Source organism: Saccharomyces paradoxus, chromosome XV (genome assembly GCF_002079055.1).
Source record: "Saccharomyces paradoxus chromosome XV, complete sequence".
NCBI lineage: Eukaryota > Fungi > Ascomycota > Saccharomycetes > Saccharomycetales > Saccharomycetaceae > Saccharomyces > Saccharomyces paradoxus.
The window spans coordinates 118010-140241 of record NC_047501.1 but is presented as its reverse complement, the minus strand read 5'-3'; the positions used below and the strand labels follow the sequence as shown (position 1 = coordinate 140241).

Here is a 22232-nt window from a genome sequence, read left to right as displayed (position 1 = left end):
CCGGAAAGAACAGCTGAACAAAGGCACAGCAAGGCCAGGGCAAGTACATTAAGAAAGTAAAACACGAGAGGAGATGAAATTGTACGGTTTTTTATTTTCTGTATGGTCAGCATGCGTCGTTATTTTACCAACTCTTGCATATGGTGAAGCTGTTACGATGGTCAAGTCGATTGAGCAGTACTTCGATATGTGCAATAGAAATGATTCTTACACAATGATAAAATACTACACTTCTTGGTGCCAACATTGTAAAACCCTGGCTCCGGTATACGAAGAGCTTGGTGAGCTATACACCAAAGAAGTTAATAAAGATGACATCCCAATTAACTTCCTTGAAGTTAACTGCGAATTCTTCGGGCCAACCCTATGCACCGACTTGCCAGGATTCCCCATCATTGAGCTGGTAAAACCCCGTACAAAACCTTTAGTCCTTCCTGAGCTCGATTGGTCTTCGATGAAGTTCCATGAAAGATTATGGCAAAAAATCAAGACGCGGTTCCACAATCCTAAATACCAACTGGATTCGTCTAGGATTGTTCGTTTTGAAGGAAGCAGGAACACAAATAGTTTAAGCAGCTTTATCAATACTGTAAGAAGTAAGGATGCAGAAGAAAGATTCATAGAGCATATTTTTGATGATTCCAAAAAATGCAGTGAAGAACTACTTTCTCAACAGCCCCTATGTAAAGCTGGTAAAGATTATTACTCTGTCACTCTATCTAAATTATACGATGACATTAATGGGTTGGAAAAAGAAAGGCGGAAACTAGAAGCTTTAATCAAGCAAAATGCAGATGACTTGAGTGAAGAAGTCAAAGGAAAACTGGAAATCATTCGCTTACAATTGAAGCTACTGTTACACATGGAAGAACAGTTAGAATATACCAGTAGTCATGATGAACTTTGAACGTAGGCTTTTCCTTACCTTTTGCCTTATGAATAACGACTACTAACGGAAGCGGGTTCCTTCACCCTGAGGTACCCAAATACACAGATACATATATATATTGAACAATGTACGTTAGCCGCAGTATAAGTAAGGTTGTGTAGATCAAAAATTGCAGAGATATTCAAAAGTATTACGGAAACTCCGTATGTTCAGAATATTGCCTTGTATTAATATTACTACTATTTCATTTAACAGAGAAACACCCCTTACCCTGTTTGGTTTGGTATAATCTTCAATTACGTACATGGGAGATGGCTTTCCATAAAAGCCTTTATTTCGAAAAAAGAATAAATATGTCTAGAACAGCTTACCATCGTGTTTTAATCCGACTTTAGTCCAACTCAGAAAGACCAATACTCTCCCCCTCCCGTCTTAGATTTTTGAAGTAATGGAAAATCAGGGTGGAGATTACAGCCCAAACAGGTTTTCAAACTCAGCAAACAATATGAATGCAATGTTTAACAATGAGATTACTGGTAGAAGTGATATTTCAAACGCAAATAAGCAACATGGTGCTTCACGTCTGGTACCTGAAACACAAATGTGGTCGATGCCTGTACCGGATCAGCTGATGACGATGCCTAACAGAGAAAACACCATTATGGCAAGCAATGCAGGAGGTCCAGATATTTCCATGAACGTGGCTTACCCCAATGCAATATACTCGCCAACAGAGCAACAGTCTCAACTACAGACACAACAGAAACGTGATGTCAGCACCATGATGGAACACACTAACAGTAATGAAGTAAGCGGCTCTGGTAAAAACCTTAAGAAACGTGTATCAAAGGCTTGTGATCATTGTCGAAAGAGAAAAATTAGATGCGATGAAGTGGATCAGCAGACCAAAAAATGTTCAAACTGTATTAAGTTTCAGTTGCCCTGCACTTTCAAACATCGTGATGAGATTCTTAAGAAGAAAAGAAGACTGGAGATCAAACATTCAGCACCGGAGAAACCACTTCAAGCTCAAAATAACGTTCCAGATCCCGTAGCTTCTCCTACAGTACCCAATAGCGGAAGATTTGAACCTTTCAACGGGAATAACTCCTTGGAAAGCAATATCATCGATAAAGTTTCCAATATCCAGAATAATCTTAACCAAAAAATGAACTCAAAAATAGAAAAATTGGATAGAAAAATATCTTACATTATTGATAGTGTGGCTAGATTTGAGTGGCTATTGGACAAGGCGGTCAAAAAGCAGGAGGACAAACACAAGGAAAAGAACAATTTGCCTAAACCAACGAGAAAGATATACTCTACGGCATTGTTAACTGCCCAAAAACTATATTGGTTTAAACAAAGCTTAGGCGTGAAGGTGTCAAATGAGGAGTTCCTTTCCCCAATTAGCGAAATATTAAGCATATCTTTGAAATGGTATGCAACTCAGATGAAAAAGTTCATGGATTTGTCATCTCCAGCTTTCTTTTCCAGTGAGATAATATTATACTCATTACCTCCGAAACAACAGGCAAAGAGGCTTCTTGAGAATTTTCATGCTACCTTGTTGTCTTCTGTAACTGGTATAATATCGTTAAAAGAATGTCTAGATTTAGCAGAGAAATACTACAGCGAAAGCGCCGAAAAACTTACATATCCTGAACACTTGTTACTAAATGTGTGTCTCTGTTCAGGCGCATCTGCCACTCAATCAATTATAAGAGGTGATTCGAAATATTTAAGAAAAGATAGATACGATCCAACCTCCCAAGAGTTGAAAATGATCGAAAATGTAGCTTTGTTAAATGCCATGTATTATTATCATAAGCTGTCTACGATATGTTCAGGTACAAGAACACTGCAGGCTTTGTTACTTTTGAACAGATATTTTCAGCTTACGTACGATACTGAATTAGCAAATTGTATTTTAGGAACAGCAATTAGATTGGCGGTTGACATGGAACTTAATAGAAAATCCTCTTACAAATCGTTAGATTTCGAGGAAGCCATGAGGAGAAGGAGTATGTGGTGGCATTGCTTTTGTACGGATAAGCTTTATTCTTTAATGCTATCCAGACCCCCTATCGTTGGGGAACGAGATATGGATATGCTTACAGATCAGAATTATTACGAAGTGATAAAAGCTAATATTCTACCGGATCTTATCGATAAAAAAGAAGATCTCGATAAGATCACTGATGTTAACTCTGCATTAAATGTAGTTGTAAATTTTTGTCAACATATATCCCTTTTCATATCCTATTATGTTTCAAAATTGGTCAGTATTGAGAGTAAAATATACTCTACTTGCTTCGCTGTCAGGAGTACTCTGGACCTCTCATTTGATGCCATGCTTGATAAGATCAAAGATCTGAATGATTCTTTGAACAATTGGAGGAACAACTTGCACGTGAGTATGAAACTCAAAAGTTACAAACAGTATTTATCGGTACTTTACGCCCAAAAATCCCAAGAAAATCCAGCTTTGAGTTTTGAGATTGCATGCTCACGTGTTTTGAATTGTCATTTTAGGGCACTATATTCTAAAGTGATTTTGAGTATGGTGACGACGTCTCTACTGATTGATAACGAACGCCTATACAAAGGTTCTCGCCATGATATTCCTCAGATATTTATGCTTTTTTCAAGTCAATACTTAAACGCCAGTAAAGAAATGTTACAGCTATTCCAAGGCATTAATTACCAAGCGCATATGTATAACGAGATTATGTATCAGTTCTCTACTGCTGTGTTTGTTCTCTTCTTCTACGTTGTGGATAATATTAACAATTCAAAAAAGAAAGGTGAGATAAAAGAAATCATTGATATTCTAAAAAAATCTTACGATCGTCTAGTGGGCGAAAACGATGAGCAATTGCTGTTCGATAATGTTAAATGGAATACTTTAATCGTGTTCTACAGCCACTTTTTGAGGTACGTTTTGCAACGCTATCATGAGATGAGCGATTCCATGCCGACATTTGATCCTAAGCCTTACGATGAAACAATTACTAAAGTTATCGCACATTCAAGAAAAATAAAAGATGAAACTGTCGACCAACTAATTATGAGTCTGAAATCATATGGTTCTTTCCATTCTTTACAAAAGGGCAACGAAGCCGCCCTTGCAGATGATGAGCTCAATACGAACGACATTGCTTCAGAAGACTTTGCAGAAGAAGCTCCGATAAACTTATTTGGTGAGTTATCGGTCGAAATTTTAAAACTATTAAAATCTCACTCTCCTATCTCTAACGTTGGAGATCTATCACCCCCTTCGAATAAGAAAGAAATATCAGATGACTCATCCCTGTACCCGATTCGATCGGACCTAACATCTCTTGTTTACCCCATTCATAGTTCTGATCCCGGAGATACTCTTTCCAGTGATCTAGAGACCCCGGAAAACTCTGATTCTAGTAACAATGATGGAATAAAGGAGGATTTCGAAGCTTTTAGTGCCCTATTACCTTTAGGAAAATTAATATATGACAGAGATTATTCTTTCGTGAACACTTTTAGAGATTATGAATAAATGTGGTTTTTCTGCATGATAATGGAGAAATTGGTATTCATGTTTAGAATTCTTTTGCAGTGGCATATCATACGTACTGTTTGTATTTATAGCTTATCTATCGACTCAGACTTAAGACGTCGTTGTAATATTAATTATAACAACAAGGCTTTTATATGTTTCAAATAGTTGTCATTTTCGTTTTCCGGTTCACTCGCTATAGCACGCAGCAGCTCTTGTATTTTGTGCTGAGAAGCTTCTTCAGAAATTTTGCTTGGATCGTCTAAGCCCTCCTCCTTCACTTTTCTAATCCACTCTTTTAGTAGGGCCTTCAAACGAATATTACCTTCATTAACTTCCTGCAATGATAATTTAGCTTTTTTCAATTCTTCATTACTAGTTTTCAGATCGTCCAATTCATTCGCTTTACGTTTAGCCATTTTTACAATTTTTTCTGGAAATTGAACGACTTCTGCAACGTGAATACCAAAAGATTGATCTGAAATACCAGGCTCAACTTTATATAATAGCGTAATGTCCTCATCGTCATGTTTTTGTTCCCTAGAATTTTTCTCAATATGTGCAACAACATGCATATTCTTGACGTTGGGCAATTTCTCAGATAACTCTGTCAATTCATGAAAATGGGTCGCAAACAAAGCGAAACATCCAATTTTACCTGCAATATGTTCAGCAATCGCCCAAGCTAGACCAAAGCCATCGTAAGTACTTGTACCACGTCCTAGCTCATCAACAATAATCAAAGAATTCTTGCTCGCATTCTTTAATATAGAAGCTGTTTCTAATATTTCAACCATAAATGTGGAGACGCCTTTCAATTGGGAATCTCCTGCACCGACTCTGCAAAGAATTGCATCTACTACGGCAATTTCAGCTTCTTCACAAGGCACAAAACAACCAATTTGAGCCATCAACGAAATTACACCAACCTGTCTGATGTAAGTAGATTTACCCCCCATATTTGGTCCTGTTATAATTAGGAAATCGCCCTTGCCGCTCTCTAATGTGACATCATTAGATATAAAACTTATATCATCTTGCACTTCCAGCACTGGATGACGAGAACTTAATAGGTGCGTCCTTCTTTCCGAATTCATAGGATGCAACTTGGGCCTTATATATGGTATAGGGGCATACGACGAAGCATGAGCAAAAGAGGATATGACATCCAAATGCGCTAAGACTAAGGATAATTTCTCAAAAACCGGTGTGTATGTCAATGTGATATTTATAATTTCTCTAACCAAAGCGGATTGTTGTTTGTCGTACTCCTTTTGAAGAATATTGGTTTCGTTGGCAATCGACTTTAACTGTTTGGTACTAAAAAATATACCCGCTTTTACTGTCGATAACTCGATGTACTTTTTATGTTTACGTAATTCCTTGGCATCATTACGTGTCAGTCTCATACACCAACCATGCAGATGATGGTTCTCCAACTTCAGTTTTTTGTCTGGATCGAATCCCAAATCTTCAGCAGAATCTAGATGGATTGAATGGATTTCCTCACGCAACGCATCCAGTTTACTTCTTATCTTCGCCAATTCTTCATTAAACTCGACTTTAATCATGAATTCATTATTTTCTTCATAAGCATCCAAATCAACGGTTGTTTCAACCATTTCTTCGAATTTGGACAATGGTTCAACATGGTGGCTTAGCGGAGTTAACCAAGTAGAGCGGACTAGTTCCTTTACTGATTCAGTTGGGCTATCATCCTCTAAGAACGAACTGAAAGCTTGAACAATTTCTGGTATTCTTTTACTGAACTGATAAATTTTCAAGACATCCTCTAAGTTTCCCTTTTTATTTAACTTCTTAGTCAATCTACGAATATCTGGAACCATGGGTAAATATTCAGCGGTCAACATCTGCCTTAACTCAATTTGGTCAATCAGATAGTCAACTAAGTCATGTCTTTTGTTAATTTCGTCAATATTGGTTAGTGGTTGCTTCAACCATTCATTTAAAAGTCTAACACCGGCATTTGTTTTACAATGATTCAGCAACTGGAAAAGAGAAGTTACTTTACCGGTGTTACCAGCACTCGTAAACCCAGAGACAGCTAAGTTGTTGCTGCCGAATGGATTTTGTGCTCCTTGTGGGAATAGATTAAGGGCTTTAATGGCAGAGGCATCTAACTTCATAAACTCCTTTAATTTATGTTCAACTAATTCATACTTGCCCACTTGATCTTGCTCTGATAGCAACTGTAAATAGCCGATCAATGCATTGCATGCACCCATAGATAATTTAGAGTATTTCTGGGGCAACGATAAAGCTAAATCATCGCCCAATAACTTAGTTAGGTCCAGTTCGACGTCCTTTTCAGAAAATTCTGAGTTTTTCAATAACGTAACGACACATCCACAACGATCAATTACATTGATTACTTTCTGTATTTCAGTATTGGAGTTTGAATTCAGTGTTAAGTCCTGCACCAAACATTCCTTCACACCCAATTGAATCAAGAAACTCTCTAGATTGGAATACACTTCATTATCGACAATATCAAGCATACCAACTTTGTAGGCAGTGGTATCAATGAATGCAACTCCAATAACGCAATTTCCATCCTGAGAATTCCATTGAACTTTCAAGCTCGCAATGATGATACTCGAGTCAATGTTCATATTCATCAACTCATTGACTTGCTCGATGTTCCCTGGAGATGCACTCTTAATTAACTTCCAACTCTTATCGTAAATCTCAACTTTGTAGCCCAGATCTAACAAACATAATTTCAGCAGAGTGGCAAGGACCTGAAGCGAAACAGTAACATATTTAGTGGGTTCATGGAAGTTTTTCGCCGTCACAGGGTCCAATTGACAGTTTTTTAAAACAGATTGGGTATGATACACCGAATCAGCAACAAATATCGCATCCGAACCTATAACTGTATAATATTCGCCTTTATCCACTAATCTAATGGTCTTTATGGGCGTCTTCGGTAAACCTGTATACTTTTTATAGAAGCTTCTTTCTTCTGATACATCAGAGAATTTCAGCTCTGGTCTAGTAGAGGACATAATTGTTATCCGAAGATTTTGATGTTAGATCAACAGATAATTAAATTGTCACGGTTGATATTTGAGCAGAGTATCAATACTAAAAGGAAACCTTTCTTATTTTCACTTTTTTTATAAAACGCCTAAAAAAATGAGAAATTTTCGCGTTTTTTATTTTTTCATATGTGTATATAGAATATTAAGGATTATAGAAGAATTAGTAGCTGTTGATATTCACTTAATGGAGTGCGGAACTTGTCTTTGGCTTTGTTTGTACGGAGTACTGGAGTTCTGACTCGATTTTGGGTCAGTTTGCCTACTTTTCTTGTAATAGTTGATAAAGCACTTGTAAATGACGTCTATAATTTTCTTGGTCACAACTTCTTGATAGAAATAAAGTAGCTTTTCTTCAAACCCTATACATTTTGATTCTAATCTTTTCGAGAACTCCGCAGAAGACTCGTCAGAAGAAGACACATGGACTGAAAGTGAATTATTCATGTTGAGTAACTCCTTTATTAAGGCTTCGGTTTCAATAATAGTTTCACTTGGCAGTAAAAACCGATAACATGTTAAAATATTAGATACAAGGAGTAATGAATATGAACCATGGCATTCAATCAACAGTATTTGCTTTTTTAACAAATTTCTCTCATTCCTTAAATCTAAAACTTTTTTCCTTTCATTTTTAAACGAATTTTGCAAATCCTTATTGGTATTTGATATGTTTTCAATGTTTTTTTTGTACTTCAAACATATTTCTTTTAATTCATTGCATTCAAAAGTTAAGTTTTCTCCTAGGGCCTCCCTTTTTTTTGTGGAAGTGTTCAATTCAGTGATACTATCTGCCAATTTCGCATATTTCTCTTTAAATAAAGAAAACTTGAAGTTGGTAGCGTTAACCTCATTTTGTAGTTCATTAACACTTTTCTTCAAAAACTCGTTTTGATCAACGATTAATTGCTGTTCTCTATTGACTCTCTCTAAAGTTTCTTTAGTATATTTGTATTTTTTTAGTAATTCTTCATCGTGATTGTATGATTCATTGTCTAGTTCTTTAAAGGCCTCTTTTATTTTCTTATTTTCCAAGGATATCTCCTTGTATTTGGTCTTATAAGCTTTGTTCGTCGTTTCCAACTTTAGAATTTTCTCATACTGGCTTTTTAATTGCGTTTCTTTGTCTTTGAGTTTGGAAGCATAACCTGTTAACTTTGTTCTTCTAGCGTTGGAATTCTTCTTCACCAGTTGGTACATTTCTTGCATCAATTTAAAAACCGGAATATCACTGAAATCGTCATATTTATAGCCAATTTCTTTAAATATTGATTTTATTATGTGTGAAACTTCACCATTTGGATCAAAATATAAGCTCTCATTTACGAAGGGCGATGCCATTTGCTGCGAGTCATATTGCTTTTGCATGTCACTCATTATAGCGGTTGCTTGTGTGTCGACATTGTATTGGCTCATGATGGATGTGGGGTTCATGTTGGAGCTTCCTCTACTTTGAGGAATCTCTTTGTTATGCCTGAGGCGGTTGTTGTTCTGCAATGCACTACTATTTTCTGTTCTCTTCATAGAGTCATAAGAAGTTGAAGAAGAGGATGAAGATGAAGAGGATGTTGTCTGAGGTGGTATAGAAGAAGGCGCCAACGAGGCAACATTATTTTTTGATCTTTGGCTTCCAATTAAATCTAATTTCGATTCTTTCATACTATTGGAACGACTCAAGCCTGCAGAGGAAAGATTGTTACCACAAACAAAAGAGTAGTCATTTCTAGAACTATTGCCCTCGTCACTACTTTTCATTGAAACCAAGCTCTGGTTACTTTTCATGGAACCTATACTCCGGTTGCTTTTGGAAGCTGGAGATTTGGAAAGTTTGAAAAACTCTTTCATCCATTTTCTTTTCGAAATTTTATTGTTTTCCGCAGCACTTGTGTTACTCTCGTTATGAGTATCGGTATCCTGTTCATGATTTGAGATACAACTGGAGTCTTCCGAACTACGCGAGGTAACCGTCATCGTTGAAGTCCCTTCCATATTTGATGCCTTTGAAATGTTATCCATACCAGTAGCAGAGAAGCTGTAACAGATCTTTAATATACCTTTACTAATCTTTGGCTTTTCTTTACCGAAATGAAATTTTATAATAAATGCATTTAATTTCCTTTTTGTGACGCAAGAAAAATGTGAATGACAGAGAAAAAAAAAAAAATAGTGTGAAGTCAAAATTATGTCAAATAAATAATATGTAGAGTATGTTAATTCAGTATAAATTTTTTGTTTCTTTTGTAAATGAAAAACTGGGAAAATATGACGAAATCCATGAATAAAGTACCTATACTCCCAACCAACCAGGAAGCGTTCAATATTAGATACTTCCAGTCTAAAGAAATGACAACAACGGAGAAAATAAATGTGGTATTACCCAAACAGGCAAACAAAAAGAATAGGAAACTGATACCTTCACAAGACTTTCTTTTATAGTTCAGTAATATTTGAGGAATTCTTGAACCCAGATACAAAAGAGCACTTAAGTAACCAAATATCTGAGCCATCCAATTGATTTGCAGTTCGGGAACAGGCAGCGATGGATCCTCCACTGGAGGAGGTTCCGTGTAGTTTAGGCAATAGGTTATATACCACGATATGACACCTACAAAAACTACGCCTGAGACAATACATATGTCTTTTATCAAATTTCTTGAATTGACTTCACGTAAGTTATCATTACTAACGTCTCCGGCGGATGAAGGAGCAGCCATTTCCTCATCAATACGGTTTGGCTGACCTTGGGAATTCAAAAGCGGTTGTTGTTCGTTGAACACATCGTGCAGAACGTTTTCATTTATTGGGTTGGCTGGAGAGAGATGAATAGGGTCCACTGCTGGTTTTTCCTCATTATCGTACCAAAGACATTGACCAAGTAAAATGATATCTGCCACCGTATAGTACGCGGCAAGAATGATCATGGTAGACAAAAGACGTTGCATAACGGCACCCATAAGATTGAAGACGTCACCGGCCAGCCAAAGTATCACGAATAGTAGAGACAGACCATCGGACGACTTTCGGTAAAAGTTCTCATAAATCTGAGGGACAAACACAATGATCCAGCATGAGATGGAGATGGACCCAGATATCCCACTTAGAGTGGATCTATTCAATTCTAGAGGCACAAATTGCATAGTTGAGGTTCTCGAGCGATATGGTGGCTTTTTATACTGAATGTAGCTCTTTCATTAACAGTGCATACCATCGCAAAGATGATTAAATTACGTAGTGCGTAAAAAGAGCTTACGTGAAAAATTGCAATCCGGGTAACAATAAAAGAGTCATTTTAAGCAGCCAAAATTATCAAACTAGAGAATTAATAGATAACATACACATAAAGCAAAAGAGATAAAAAAAAAGTAAAAAGTACGTGCACTGTTCTAGAGCTCTATATTAAGGATGGGACTCTTAGATCCCTAGTATCTGTGTTGTTTTTGTCAAAAAAGGGAATACCGAAGTGAATTTTGAGTGGAGCTAGTTTCAGCGGCTAATCTCCAAACATTATGACGAACAGGAAAGCAAAATTTTGAAGAACTGGTATCGGTGGCGTATGTTTAACCCATATTTCTGATTTAAGTATGCTTGTTATAGCTATGGAAATTATTACTATTTGTGCTATTAATACTACTAATACTACATTGGCAGTTATTTACGTGTCCTTTGAAGCTGGTGATCCCGTCGTGGATTTTGCTTCTGTATCCAGCTTCCTGGGTGGCAACACGCTTTCAAAGGCGTTTTTCCAGTTATTATCATCAAAGTATTTCAGCATGAGCTGCACGACATGCGTTGTTGTCAACACCCTTCTGCCTTCAAGATTGATGTACTCGTCAATGGGCAGTCTTCGCGTGGGAATGCCCATTTTTTGGGCCTTTTTTAGGCACAACTCTTTATAGCGGTTCTTGTCTACAATGCCGCCAACAATGTACCGCATTCCCGGTTCCAGCTTCTCCAGCTTTTCCTCTGTATCGGCCGTTAAATACACTATGTTGTCCCTTCCTATGTGCTCATCTCCAAACATGATTTTGTCGTCTGGTAGAAATTTAAAATGGTTCCAGTGTTCATAATTGGTATTTTTCAGAGTGGTTTCGAACCTTTCCTTTAGCCTCTTGTCGAATGGAGCCACTTTTATTTCTGCGAAGTGGTTCGCCCTTCTATTGGCGGAATATGCCCTGGTGACCTGGTTAGACAAGCTTACTATTTCCTTGTCGTTCATTAACTCGTCGAAAGAACAGTCAAGTATGATTTCGATCCCCGAATTAATTTGATTCACATTAACACGAGGCTCCCTAATTAATTCCTCGGGTACCTCTTCTCCCCTGTCAATGTACTCTTGAATCTTCGCACTTCTTTCATGGCGAAGTCTCTTCTTCTTCACACGGCGTTCCGCATTGTATTTGGCTTTATTCTCCTCCCACCTTTGTCTCTTACACATTTTTTTCCATTGCTTTTTAGACATGCCTTCTGGCACTGGCGGTAAAGGTGGTGTTCTCTTCACCTTTTCTTCGTTCTGGTCTATTTTATCATTGGACATGTTGTTTTGCCTACAAACCTGACTCTTAATTGCCTACCTTGCAAACTTCAAGCTGTACCAAACATCACCATCTCTCTTAAAGGCAATGAAAATTTTTCATTACCACATCACACTGTTAGACTAAACGCGTTTTTTTTTCTTGACAAAAAGATGGAAAGCCAACCACATACATCAAAATAATGTAATAAAAGCACTTGTAAATCTGATCTGATCTACTACAACGCTGAAGTGTTTGCCCAGAAGACAATAAGGAGTCTCTTATAATGTCCAAAACTTTATCTTTGCAACTTCCATGGGTTGAGAAATACCGTCCTCAAGTCTTATCCGATATAGTTGGTAATAAAGAGACCATTGATAGACTTCAGCAGATCGCTAAAGATGGTAACATGCCCCATATGATCATATCTGGTATGCCTGGTATAGGTAAGACCACTTCGGTACATTGCCTTGCCCACGAGCTCCTCGGCAATTCCTATGCTGACGGTGTTTTGGAATTGAACGCTTCAGATGACAGAGGTATTGATGTCGTCAGAAACCAAATAAAACATTTTGCCCAAAAGAAACTACATCTACCGCCAGGGAAACATAAAATTGTTATTCTTGATGAGGCGGATTCCATGACTGCGGGTGCTCAGCAAGCGTTGAGAAGGACCATGGAACTGTACTCTAATTCTACGAGGTTTGCATTTGCTTGTAATCAATCAAACAAGATCATCGAACCGCTGCAAAGTAGATGTGCAATTTTAAGATATTCTAAACTATCAGATGAAGACGTTTTAAAACGTCTCTTAGAGATCATAAAACTTGAAGACGTAAAGTATACAAATGATGGGTTGGAAGCAATCATTTTTACAGCCGAAGGTGACATGAGACAAGCAATAAACAATCTACAAAGTACAGTAGCAGGGCATGGTTTAGTGAACGCAGACAATGTCTTCAAAATCGTCGATTCTCCTCATCCTCTAATAGTGAAGAAAATGTTACTAGCCTCCAACCTAGAAGATTCAATTCAAATCTTAAGAACGGATCTTTGGAAAAAAGGTTATTCTTCGATTGACATCGTGACAACATCTTTTCGAGTTACTAAAAATTTGGCACAAGTGAAAGAATCGGTAAGGTTGGAAATGATAAAAGAAATTGGTCTTACTCATATGAGAATTCTGGAGGGTGTTGGAACGTACTTGCAATTGGCTAGTATGTTAGCAAAAATTCATAAACTAAATAATAAAGCCTGATTTAAATACCCGAAAATATAACAACTCCAGTATTAGTTGCATTACCTTAATTCTACTCTTTTTTTCGTCTTCTCCCTTGTGATGTGTCAGTTTTTCATTTTTTTATTTTTTGTACTGCTAAAGTTTAAAGTTGTTGATCAAAACTTATAATTCGCAATATCAATTACATAGTCATAAGATGTAAAAAAAAAAAAATTAAAAGTATAGAGAAGATATAAGTCGTTTACCGAAAACAAATGGACAAGCTAACTCCATCGCAATGGAAGGTAGTAAACAAGCCATATGAGCCAGAATCTACGCTGAAAGTTATTGCAGGTCCAGGCTCAGGAAAAACGTTAACGCTACTATATAAAGTATTGCATTTAGTTACTGTGGAAAATATTAAGCCTGAAGAAATACTTATATTTTCATTAACAAACAAAGCAGTTGATAGTATCATAGAAAATTTATTATCCATCTTCGAAGACTCGCATACGAATAAGGAAATTGTTCGTCAGATTGGATGTTACACGGTCCATGGATTGGCTAATAGGATTGTTGTAGAGAATGAGGGAATGATAAACATTATAGAGGAGATAGGATGGAGAGGGTTAATGAAGTTGTTACCGCCATCCAAGAGAACCCCTCACCATTTCAGATCATATAAGGAACTCGAAAAAGTTGTTAAGGATTACAAGCTAAACAGCGCAAGGAACAAGAATCCCGTTATTGAGAAACTAGTTGAATTGATGGATAACTGTAAAGTGATGACGAATGATGATTTAATCATTCGCGCGAAAAAATACTTAGAGCTTGACTGTTCTCATTCAGATGCTTCATCATCTTTCACCCAGGATCTTCAAGAAAAATACAAAGTTGTCCTTATTGATGAATTTCAGGACCTTTATCCAAGTTTGGCACCCTTGATTACCACGATTTGTAAAGGTAAACAGCTTATCATGTTTGGTGATACCAATCAGAGCATATACGGATTCTTGGGGAGTAACAGCGAGATCATGTCGCAATTAGACAATCTTCATCCAAAAAACTCTACCACTGTTTTGAAATTGTTTGATAATTTTAGGTCTACACCTGAAATAATATCTCTAGCATCGAAGATCATCAATCTTCCGTTAGCAGAGAAACAAGTTATCGATGGTACTGACGAAACACCATCAGAGCTGGTTCGCAAGCTGCCGAGTGGTGTTTTACCTCAAATAGTGACATTCGATGATTTAGCTGCAGAATCTGAGTTTATTGTGGATAAAATTACCCAATTAATTTGTTCTTCCGCAAAATTTTCCGATATTGCAATCTTATCAAGAACAAATTCCCATCTAACGACTTTAGCTAATATTTTGAAAAAATATGGTATTCCTTATCAAAAACTAAAGAGTCAGCCTGATTGGATGGATGACCTACGAATTCAATTTCTCTTAGATATTCTAAAAGTGTGTTCTCTAGCTTCCGACGAAAAGCATGATCGTGGGTTCAATACAAGTGATAAATGGCAAAGTAATTTCAGCATTTTGGTCACAATGAGTGCTCTAAAGGGGATTGGCGATGCTTCAATACAAGCCTTGTATAAAGCATGCAGTTTGAAAAATTTATCGATTTGGAAATACCTAACTATAGTTCCTAATTTTGAGTGGCCATTGGGTCTCTCCATAAAGAAAAAGATCGAAAATTACACCTCAAACTTGTATGAAATGATTGAAGATGATCAAATCCATCAATTGGATGATCCTATGGAACTTTTAGAAAAAGTTTCTGGCATTGCAAATAACTTAAACCTAAATCCTACCTATTCCCAAGCCTTAGGCGACCCTCAGTCATCATTAGAATTTAAAACTCATTTGCAAGAAATGGCTCAAGTAATGAAGGTCTCCAAATCTAATAAGCCCCCAGGTATTTCATTTGTTAAATGGTTTCTAGAGACATATTTTGATCAAACGATGGTCTTTCACCAGGCTAAACAGGCGTTACAGACCACTGGTCCGGGGACAATAAAACTATCCACTATTCATTCTGCAAAGGGTTTAGAGTTTCCCATAGTATTTCTAACAAACGGGACCATGTCCAATTTTCCTATGGATACAAACGCTCTCTATGTGGGGATGACTAGGGCAAGAAACTTGTTGTATATGTGCAACATGAAGCACCAGAGACTAGTCAGTAAATCACCACCATATTCGAGAAATATAATGTCTAACAATTCCTTCTGGGCTTACTACAATAAAGATATGAACCGATCAGCATTCGGCGCTGAGATGGCACACGATCATAATATACAACGATACAATCAGTTACGTAAAAAATTTGGATTTTATAGAGCATATTCTTCACTAAAAGGTTGTAAGAGCATTTTCAGACGTATATAGAATAGCTTTTTAATTACCTTTTATAATGTATTATCATCCTTTTACATAATACAAGATTCAAAAGCATGTATTTATTTTTTGTTTTTCTTTTTCATTGTTCGAAAAGAGGGATGATAAAGTACGCTAATACTATACAAAACTACCAAAGGGGAGCAGGAGCAGCACAGTGCTCTAGGATTCGTAATGTTGTTAAGATCTAGATTTTTGAAAGCTATCCATGTCAGGAAACAATTGGGAGTTTGTTCAAGATTTGCAATCCAGACACAAACGAGATACAAGAGTACAGATGCTTCAGAAGATGAAGTGAAACATTTCCAGGAGCTAGCCCCTACTTGGTGGGACACAGACGGATCGCAAAGAATTTTACACAAAATGAATCTAGCGAGGTTAGATTTTGTGCAGAGAACGCTAAGGAACCAGGTCAAAATTCAGAATCCTGAAATATTTGTTCCTGGATTCAATTACAAGGAGTTTTTACCGGAATATGTCTGCGAGAATATTCAGCGGGAAATGCAGGAGAGCATAGAGACTAGTCTAGATAATAGGCCAGAAATGAGCGTCTTAGACGTCGGATGCGGTGGCGGAATCTTGAGTGAATCGCTTGCGAGACTAAAGTGGGTGAAGAATGTCCAAGGGATTGATCTGACTCGTGAGTGTATCATGGTTGCAAAAGAGCATGCCAAAAAAGATCCCATGCTGGAGGGAAAAATAAATTATGAATGCAAGGCTTTGGAGGATGTTACTGGACAATTTGATATTATCACATGCATGGAAATGCTTGAGCACGTGGATGTACCCAGTGAAATTTTAAGGCATTGTTGGGCGAGATTGAACCCTGACAAGGGAATACTCTTTTTAAGCACCATCAACAGAGATCTCATCTCGTGGTTTACTACAATTTTCATGGGGGAAAACGTCTTGAAGGTTGTCCCGAAGGGAACTCATCATTTGAGCAAATACATAAACTCGAAAGAAATCATCGCCTGGTTCAATGATAACTACAGTGGCCAATTCCGCTTACTGGACCTGAAGGGGACCATGTATCTCCCATTGCAAGGGTGGGTTGAGCACGATTGTTCCGATGTCGGTAATTACTTTATGGCAATTCAGAGACTAACCTGAAAGCAAACGCAAAAGTAGGCATCTGACTGTAAATATTTTCCTACGTATACACTTTTTTTACATACAGCATGGGTTTAAGAAACAATGACGTGGCTCCTGCGTTTATTCAATGACATATCCATTTACAGACGTCAGTTATTTATACAACAAAGTACATCTTTTCCGCTTATAATAGAAAAGAGAGAAAAAAAGATTAAAACGCTGAAAATTTTTTTTAGTCATTGAAGTATCGGAAGTAGCATACAATAACAAGAAAAGTGTAGAGCAACGATGAGCAACGACGAGGCTGTAGAGAAAATCACCCAACAAGTGTCGGAACTGAAAAGCACAGATGTTAAAGAACAAGTGGTCACACCTTGGGATGTGGAAGGTGGTGTTGATGAACAAGGTAGAGCCCAAAATATCGATTACGATAAATTGATCAAACAATTTGGTACTAAACCGGTCAACGAAGAAACCTTGAAAAGATTTAAGCAAGTGACGGGTCGTGAACCACATCATTTTTTGCGTAAGGGTTTGTTTTTCAGTGAGCGTGATTTCACTAAAATTCTAGACCTTTACGAGCAAGGCAAACCATTTTTCTTGTACACCGGTAGAGGTCCCTCGAGTGACTCCATGCACTTGGGTCATATGATCCCTTTTGTATTCACCAAATGGTTACAGGAAGTGTTTGACGTACCATTAGTTATTGAGTTGACTGATGACGAAAAATTTTTATTCAAGCACAAGTTGTCAATTAATGACGTTAAGAACTTCGCCCGTGAAAATGCCAAGGACATCATTGCCGTTGGATTTGATCCAAAGAACACCTTTATCTTTTCTGATTTGCAATACATGGGTGGTGCATTTTACGAAACTGTAGTAAGAGTTTCCAGACAAATTACAGGATCTACTGCAAAGGCCGTTTTCGGGTTTAATGACTCCGATTGTATTGGTAAGTTCCACTTTGCCTCCATTCAAATTGCTACTGCATTCCCAAGCTCATTTCCTAATGTGTTAGGTTTGCCTGATAAGACACCGTGTTTGATTCCATGTGCCATTGACCAAGATCCATATTTCAGAGTCTGTAGGGATGTAGCAGATAAATTGAAGTATTCCAAGCCTGCCTTGCTTCATTCCAGATTTTTCCCGGCTTTGCAAGGTTCCACCACTAAAATGTCAGCTTCTGATGACACCACTGCCATTTTCATGACCGATACACCTAAGCAAATTCAAAAGAAAATAAACAAGTACGCATTCAGCGGTGGTCAAGTATCCGCCGATCTCCATAGAGAGTTGGGTGGTAATCCCGATGTCGACGTTGCATACCAATACTTGTCATTCTTCAAGGATGACGATGCTTTCTTGAAGGAATGTTATGACAAATATAAGGCCGGTGAATTGCTATCCGGTGAAATGAAGAAACTATGTATCGAGACCCTGCAAGAATTCGTTAAGGCGTTCCAAGAACGTAGAGCTCAAGTAGACGAAGAAACCTTGGATAAATTCATGGTTCCACATAAGTTGGTTTGGGGCGAAAAAGAAAGACTCGTCGCTCCTAAGCCAAAGACTAAGCAAGAAAAGAAGTGAGTAGTTGCGCTTAGTCTGCCCCATTATATACAATGATATAGAATCTTAAAATATAGTTTAATACTAAAAAAATAATGAATGAAATAAGAGTGTTGCGATGCCTCCTGACTTCATTATTTCTGTAAACTGGTATAAAATTTTTTTCTCATATGAGAAAATTTTTTCACGGCATATAAAAGAGTGCCATTTTTTGTAACTGCGATTGCTGTGCCAGATCCATTCTTGCATTAAGCGAGGAAGTTAGCTGATCAGCACTGGCAGGTTGGGTTTCTGTGCTCAGATGAGCAGACCATGAACTGCGTTGTGTTGTTGTTGCACAGTAAATCCTGTACACAACGGTATATACTAAACTTTTATGATGATATCCTTTACGAACTTTCAGACGTTAGACTTCTGAAGGAGATTAGACCCTCCTATGGAAGAGAAACTCGTTAAACTTATCTGAGTATGTATGTGTATATGTGGCCTCTTGTTTTGTCCGAATGCTCTTATATCTTGTCTTGCATTTTTCGAGTATTGGTAAATTTATGTAAATTTTTCCTCCCAGAGATTGTAGTTTTGCAGTAGTGGCAAAAGATTTTAACCACAGAATGTAAGAAACAGTGAGAGAAACCACTCTTTATAAAGCAGAAGGTGACTCAAAAAACGGTGCAAAGACCAATTATACCTACTTTCAACACCGTTCGTCGAATCTTCACAATGGGGTTCAGGAAGCTCATATCGTTTCAACCAGATTATGTCCCACAATACCATATAACTAAGTATATCTCGGAACGAACTAAATTGCAACTGGTGCATATAAAGCACAAAACCTCCACATTGGTTCACGGTTATTTTGCCGTTCCTACAGAATGCCCTAATGATTCAGGAGCTCCACATACATTGGAGCATTTGATCTTCATGGGTTCTAAATCTTATCCATACAAAGGTTTATTAGACACGGCCGGTAATCTGTCTTTGTCTAACACCAACGCTTGGACTGATACCGACCAAACTGTTTATACATTGAGCAGTGCTGGTTGGAAGGGATTTTCGAAGTTGCTACCTGCTTATCTGGATCACATTTTACATCCAACTTTAACGGATGAGGCCTGTTTAACTGAGGTTTACCACATCGACCCGGAAAATTTGAGTGATAAGGGTGTGGTATTTAGTGAAATGGAAGCCATTGAGACTCAGGGCTGGTATATTTCAGGGTTAGAAAAGCAACGATTAATGTTTCCTGAAGGAAGCGGTTATCGGTCAGAAACTGGTGGCTTAACCAAAAATTTGAGAACCTTGACCAATGAAGAAATCAGGCAATTTCATAAATCTCTGTATTCTTCTGATAATCTTTGTGTAATCGTTTGTGGTAACGTACCAACGGATGAACTGCTAACCGTCATGGAAGAATGGGATAACACGTTACCGGAGATTCCATCGAACATTCAAAAGAAAAGGCCATTTCTGGATAATGAGCTATCCCATATACCGCAATCTAGAGATAAAGTCACAGAATCCACTGTAGAATTCCCTGAGCTTGATGAAAGTCAGGGTGAATTACTCTTCTCCTGGATTGGTGTCCCCTATACAGATTTTCGTAACGACTTAGCGGTTGACGTGCTGCTAGATTACTTCACTGACTCTGCTTTAGCCGTATTTACAAGAGAATTGGTTGAGATTGACGATCCCATGGCAAATTCCACTGACTGTTGTACAGATTATTTTATGAGAACCATAATCGATCTTCGTATCCAAGGTGTCCCAACAGAAAAAATACCAGCAACGAAGAGTAAGGTAATGGAAATTTTGGAAACACATAAAATTGATTTGTCAAGGGTAAGACAGGTAGTCGAAAATACTAAATGGGAATATTTACTAAACTATGAAAAAAATGGTGAGAGTCGTTTTTCTAGTGCGGTGATCACGGACTACATTTATGGTTATGAGGATGGTTCTTCATTAGTGTCGTCCCTTAAAGATTTGAATGATTTTGATGCTTTATTACAATGGTCCCAAAAGGACTGGCAGTCTTTGCTAACCAAAATATTTGTGGATAATAAACCCGTCATAGTCACGGCTAAACCAAGCGCTCAAATGTATGAACGACTAGAGGAGGAGAAATCAAATTTGATAAAACAAAGAGAAGCTGAATTCGGCGATAAAGAAAAACTGAATTTATCAACAAGACTGAACAATGCAAAAACCATTAATGATAGGCCAATTCCAAAATCTCTGCTACAGAAATTTGAAATTGATAACCCCTCCAAGAGTGTTGAGTTTGTCGATACGAAAAGCATTGCGGCTGTCGATTCGTATAAAAATAATGATGTTACTGATCCGATGACCAAAGAAATTTTGGAAATGAGGCCAGGTAACTTTCCTCTTTTCATTCACTTAAACCATTTCCCTTCTCAATTTATAGAGCTGCATTTTTTGGTTAATTCAGCATCTATTAAGGATACTTCGCTTTTACCGTATTTTAATATGTTTGATGAGCTATTTTCCATGCCAATGAAAATCTTTGATGAAGAGAATAATTTGGAAACCATACTCTCGTTTGAGGAAGTTGTCGCCAAGCTGAAATCGGAGACTATTGACGCACAAATCAATCAAGGTTTGAAGGGTTCTTGTCCCGATCTTATTGATTTTAAGATTCAATGTAAAGCTGGCAGTTACTCCAACTCTGTCCAATGGATTAAACACTGTCTATTTGACATGGTTTTTGACGAAAATCGTGTTCGCATTCTGCTAGAAAATTATTTGAATTCTATTGTAGAATGGAAAAGAAATGGTAATGTTATGCTGAATTCTCTAACTAACAGAAATCTCTATTCAGCAAGATCGCTGAAAAAATCCACTGATCCATTATTTGTTGAAGCAAAATTACAAGAAATCTTTGCGGAAATCGAAAGTGGCAATTTTGAGAAAGAAATTTTACCAAGAATAGAAACAATGAGAAAGCAATTGAGAGCGAATTTCAATAAGTTTCATATTTTGGTTCTTGGTGACATCTCAAAGATCGCTGATATTTATGAACCATGGAATCCTTTGATTGCGTGCTTAAACATTGAACATCCCGTTGGGAAGCTAAAAATTCCACCGGTTCCTAGAGCCCTAGATTCCATTTCGTCAGTTTGCGAGAACCCTAGTGAAAAAGCCTTTATAATAACGACTCCTGCCTCAGAATCTGCTTACATGAATCTCATAACGTCTATCCCATTTAATTTGGACTACCATGATCCCGAGTACGCTATTGTTTCTTTGGCTTCCGAATATCTAGAATGTGTTGAAGGCCCATTTTGGAAGGGAATTCGTGGTGCTGGATTGGCTTATGGCGCCAGCATGTTAAAGCTATGTGAGATAAATTCTTGGGGATTCAATATTTACCGCGGCGCTGACATTATAAAGTGTTATGAAGTTGGCAAACAGATTGTTCACGATTATGCATCCGGCGCCTTGGAATTTGATGAGCAGCTAATCCAAGGTGCCATCAGCAGTATTATTAATAGGATGGCCACTATTGAATGCGGATATTTTGAAACAGCTCTGTCCAGATATATCGACGAATTTTGTTTGCAAAGAGGGAATAATTTCAATGAATTGTATTTGGAAAGGTTGCAAAATGTTACTAAAACAGATCTGAAAAATGCCATGCAGAAATACTTTGTTAACATGTTTGACCCCAATAAAAGCGTTGCTTTTGTGAGCTGTCATCCAGCTAAATTGGAAGCAGTTCAAGAATTCCTCGAAACTCAAGGTTTCACTGTTGAAATAGAAGAACTAGAAGAAGATGAGGAAGAAGTTGATAGTGAGGAAGATGAAAATGCGTGAATATGACCTTTATTTCAGCTGCCCTGTGAACACGGGAACAGTATGTGTTATATGGATTTTATAAAAAGCAAAGGATACTTACCCTATCCTTTTCAGGTTCTGACGTTTTG

The 22232-nt window shown here is 37.5% G+C and overlaps 11 protein-coding genes across 11 annotated transcripts; 7 read left to right on the top strand and 4 right to left on the bottom strand.

The window, feature by feature from the left end:
* Positions 1-73: 73 nt before the first annotated feature.
* Positions 74-907, top strand: MPD2 (protein disulfide isomerase MPD2; the record flags this gene model as incomplete). The annotated part of the gene is made up of 1 exon (XM_033913178.1): positions 74-907. One exon carries the CDS (start codon positions 74-76, stop codon positions 905-907), a length of 834 nt encoding a protein of 277 aa, XP_033769069.1.
* Positions 908-1337: 430 nt separating this feature from the next.
* HAL9 (Hal9p) lies at positions 1338-4427 on the top strand (the record flags this gene model as incomplete). The annotated part of the gene is made up of 1 exon (XM_033913177.1): positions 1338-4427. The coding sequence occupies one exon, from the start codon at positions 1338-1340 to the stop codon at positions 4425-4427; it is 3090 nt and encodes a 1029-aa protein (XP_033769068.1).
* Positions 4428-4561: 134 nt separating this feature from the next.
* Positions 4562-7456, bottom strand: MSH2 (mismatch repair ATPase MSH2; the record flags this gene model as incomplete). The annotated part of the gene is made up of 1 exon (XM_033913176.1): positions 4562-7456. The coding sequence occupies one exon, from the start codon at positions 7454-7456 to the stop codon at positions 4562-4564; it is 2895 nt and encodes a 964-aa protein (XP_033769067.1).
* Positions 7457-7669: 213 nt separating this feature from the next.
* SPO21 (Spo21p) lies at positions 7670-9505 on the bottom strand (the record flags this gene model as incomplete). The annotated part of the gene is made up of 1 exon (XM_033913175.1): positions 7670-9505. One exon carries the CDS (start codon positions 9503-9505, stop codon positions 7670-7672), a length of 1836 nt encoding a protein of 611 aa, XP_033769066.1.
* A 194-nt stretch (positions 9506-9699) lies between these two features.
* On the bottom strand, positions 9700-10626 carry YPQ1 (cationic amino acid transporter; the record flags this gene model as incomplete). Its single annotated transcript, XM_033913174.1, has 1 exon — positions 9700-10626. One exon carries the CDS (start codon positions 10624-10626, stop codon positions 9700-9702), a length of 927 nt encoding a protein of 308 aa, XP_033769065.1.
* Positions 10627-11141: 515 nt separating this feature from the next.
* On the bottom strand, positions 11142-12023 carry TRM10 (tRNA (guanine(9)-N(1))-methyltransferase; the record flags this gene model as incomplete). Its single annotated transcript, XM_033913173.1, has 1 exon — positions 11142-12023. The coding sequence occupies one exon, from the start codon at positions 12021-12023 to the stop codon at positions 11142-11144; it is 882 nt and encodes a 293-aa protein (XP_033769064.1).
* Positions 12024-12286: 263 nt separating this feature from the next.
* On the top strand, positions 12287-13258 carry RFC4 (replication factor C subunit 4; the record flags this gene model as incomplete). The annotated part of the gene is made up of 1 exon (XM_033913172.1): positions 12287-13258. The coding sequence occupies one exon, from the start codon at positions 12287-12289 to the stop codon at positions 13256-13258; it is 972 nt and encodes a 323-aa protein (XP_033769063.1).
* Positions 13259-13494: 236 nt separating this feature from the next.
* HMI1 (ATP-dependent 3'-5' DNA helicase) lies at positions 13495-15618 on the top strand (the record flags this gene model as incomplete). Its single annotated transcript, XM_033913171.1, has 1 exon — positions 13495-15618. One exon carries the CDS (start codon positions 13495-13497, stop codon positions 15616-15618), a length of 2124 nt encoding a protein of 707 aa, XP_033769062.1.
* A 183-nt stretch (positions 15619-15801) lies between these two features.
* Positions 15802-16740, top strand: COQ3 (hexaprenyldihydroxybenzoate methyltransferase; the record flags this gene model as incomplete). The annotated part of the gene is made up of 1 exon (XM_033913170.1): positions 15802-16740. One exon carries the CDS (start codon positions 15802-15804, stop codon positions 16738-16740), a length of 939 nt encoding a protein of 312 aa, XP_033769061.1.
* A 270-nt stretch (positions 16741-17010) lies between these two features.
* WRS1 (tryptophan--tRNA ligase WRS1) lies at positions 17011-18309 on the top strand (the record flags this gene model as incomplete). The annotated part of the gene is made up of 1 exon (XM_033913169.1): positions 17011-18309. The coding sequence occupies one exon, from the start codon at positions 17011-17013 to the stop codon at positions 18307-18309; it is 1299 nt and encodes a 432-aa protein (XP_033769060.1).
* Positions 18310-19008: 699 nt separating this feature from the next.
* On the top strand, positions 19009-22122 carry SDD3 (Sdd3p; the record flags this gene model as incomplete). The annotated part of the gene is made up of 1 exon (XM_033913168.1): positions 19009-22122. One exon carries the CDS (start codon positions 19009-19011, stop codon positions 22120-22122), a length of 3114 nt encoding a protein of 1037 aa, XP_033769059.1.
* Between the last annotated feature and the right edge of the window lie 110 nt (positions 22123-22232).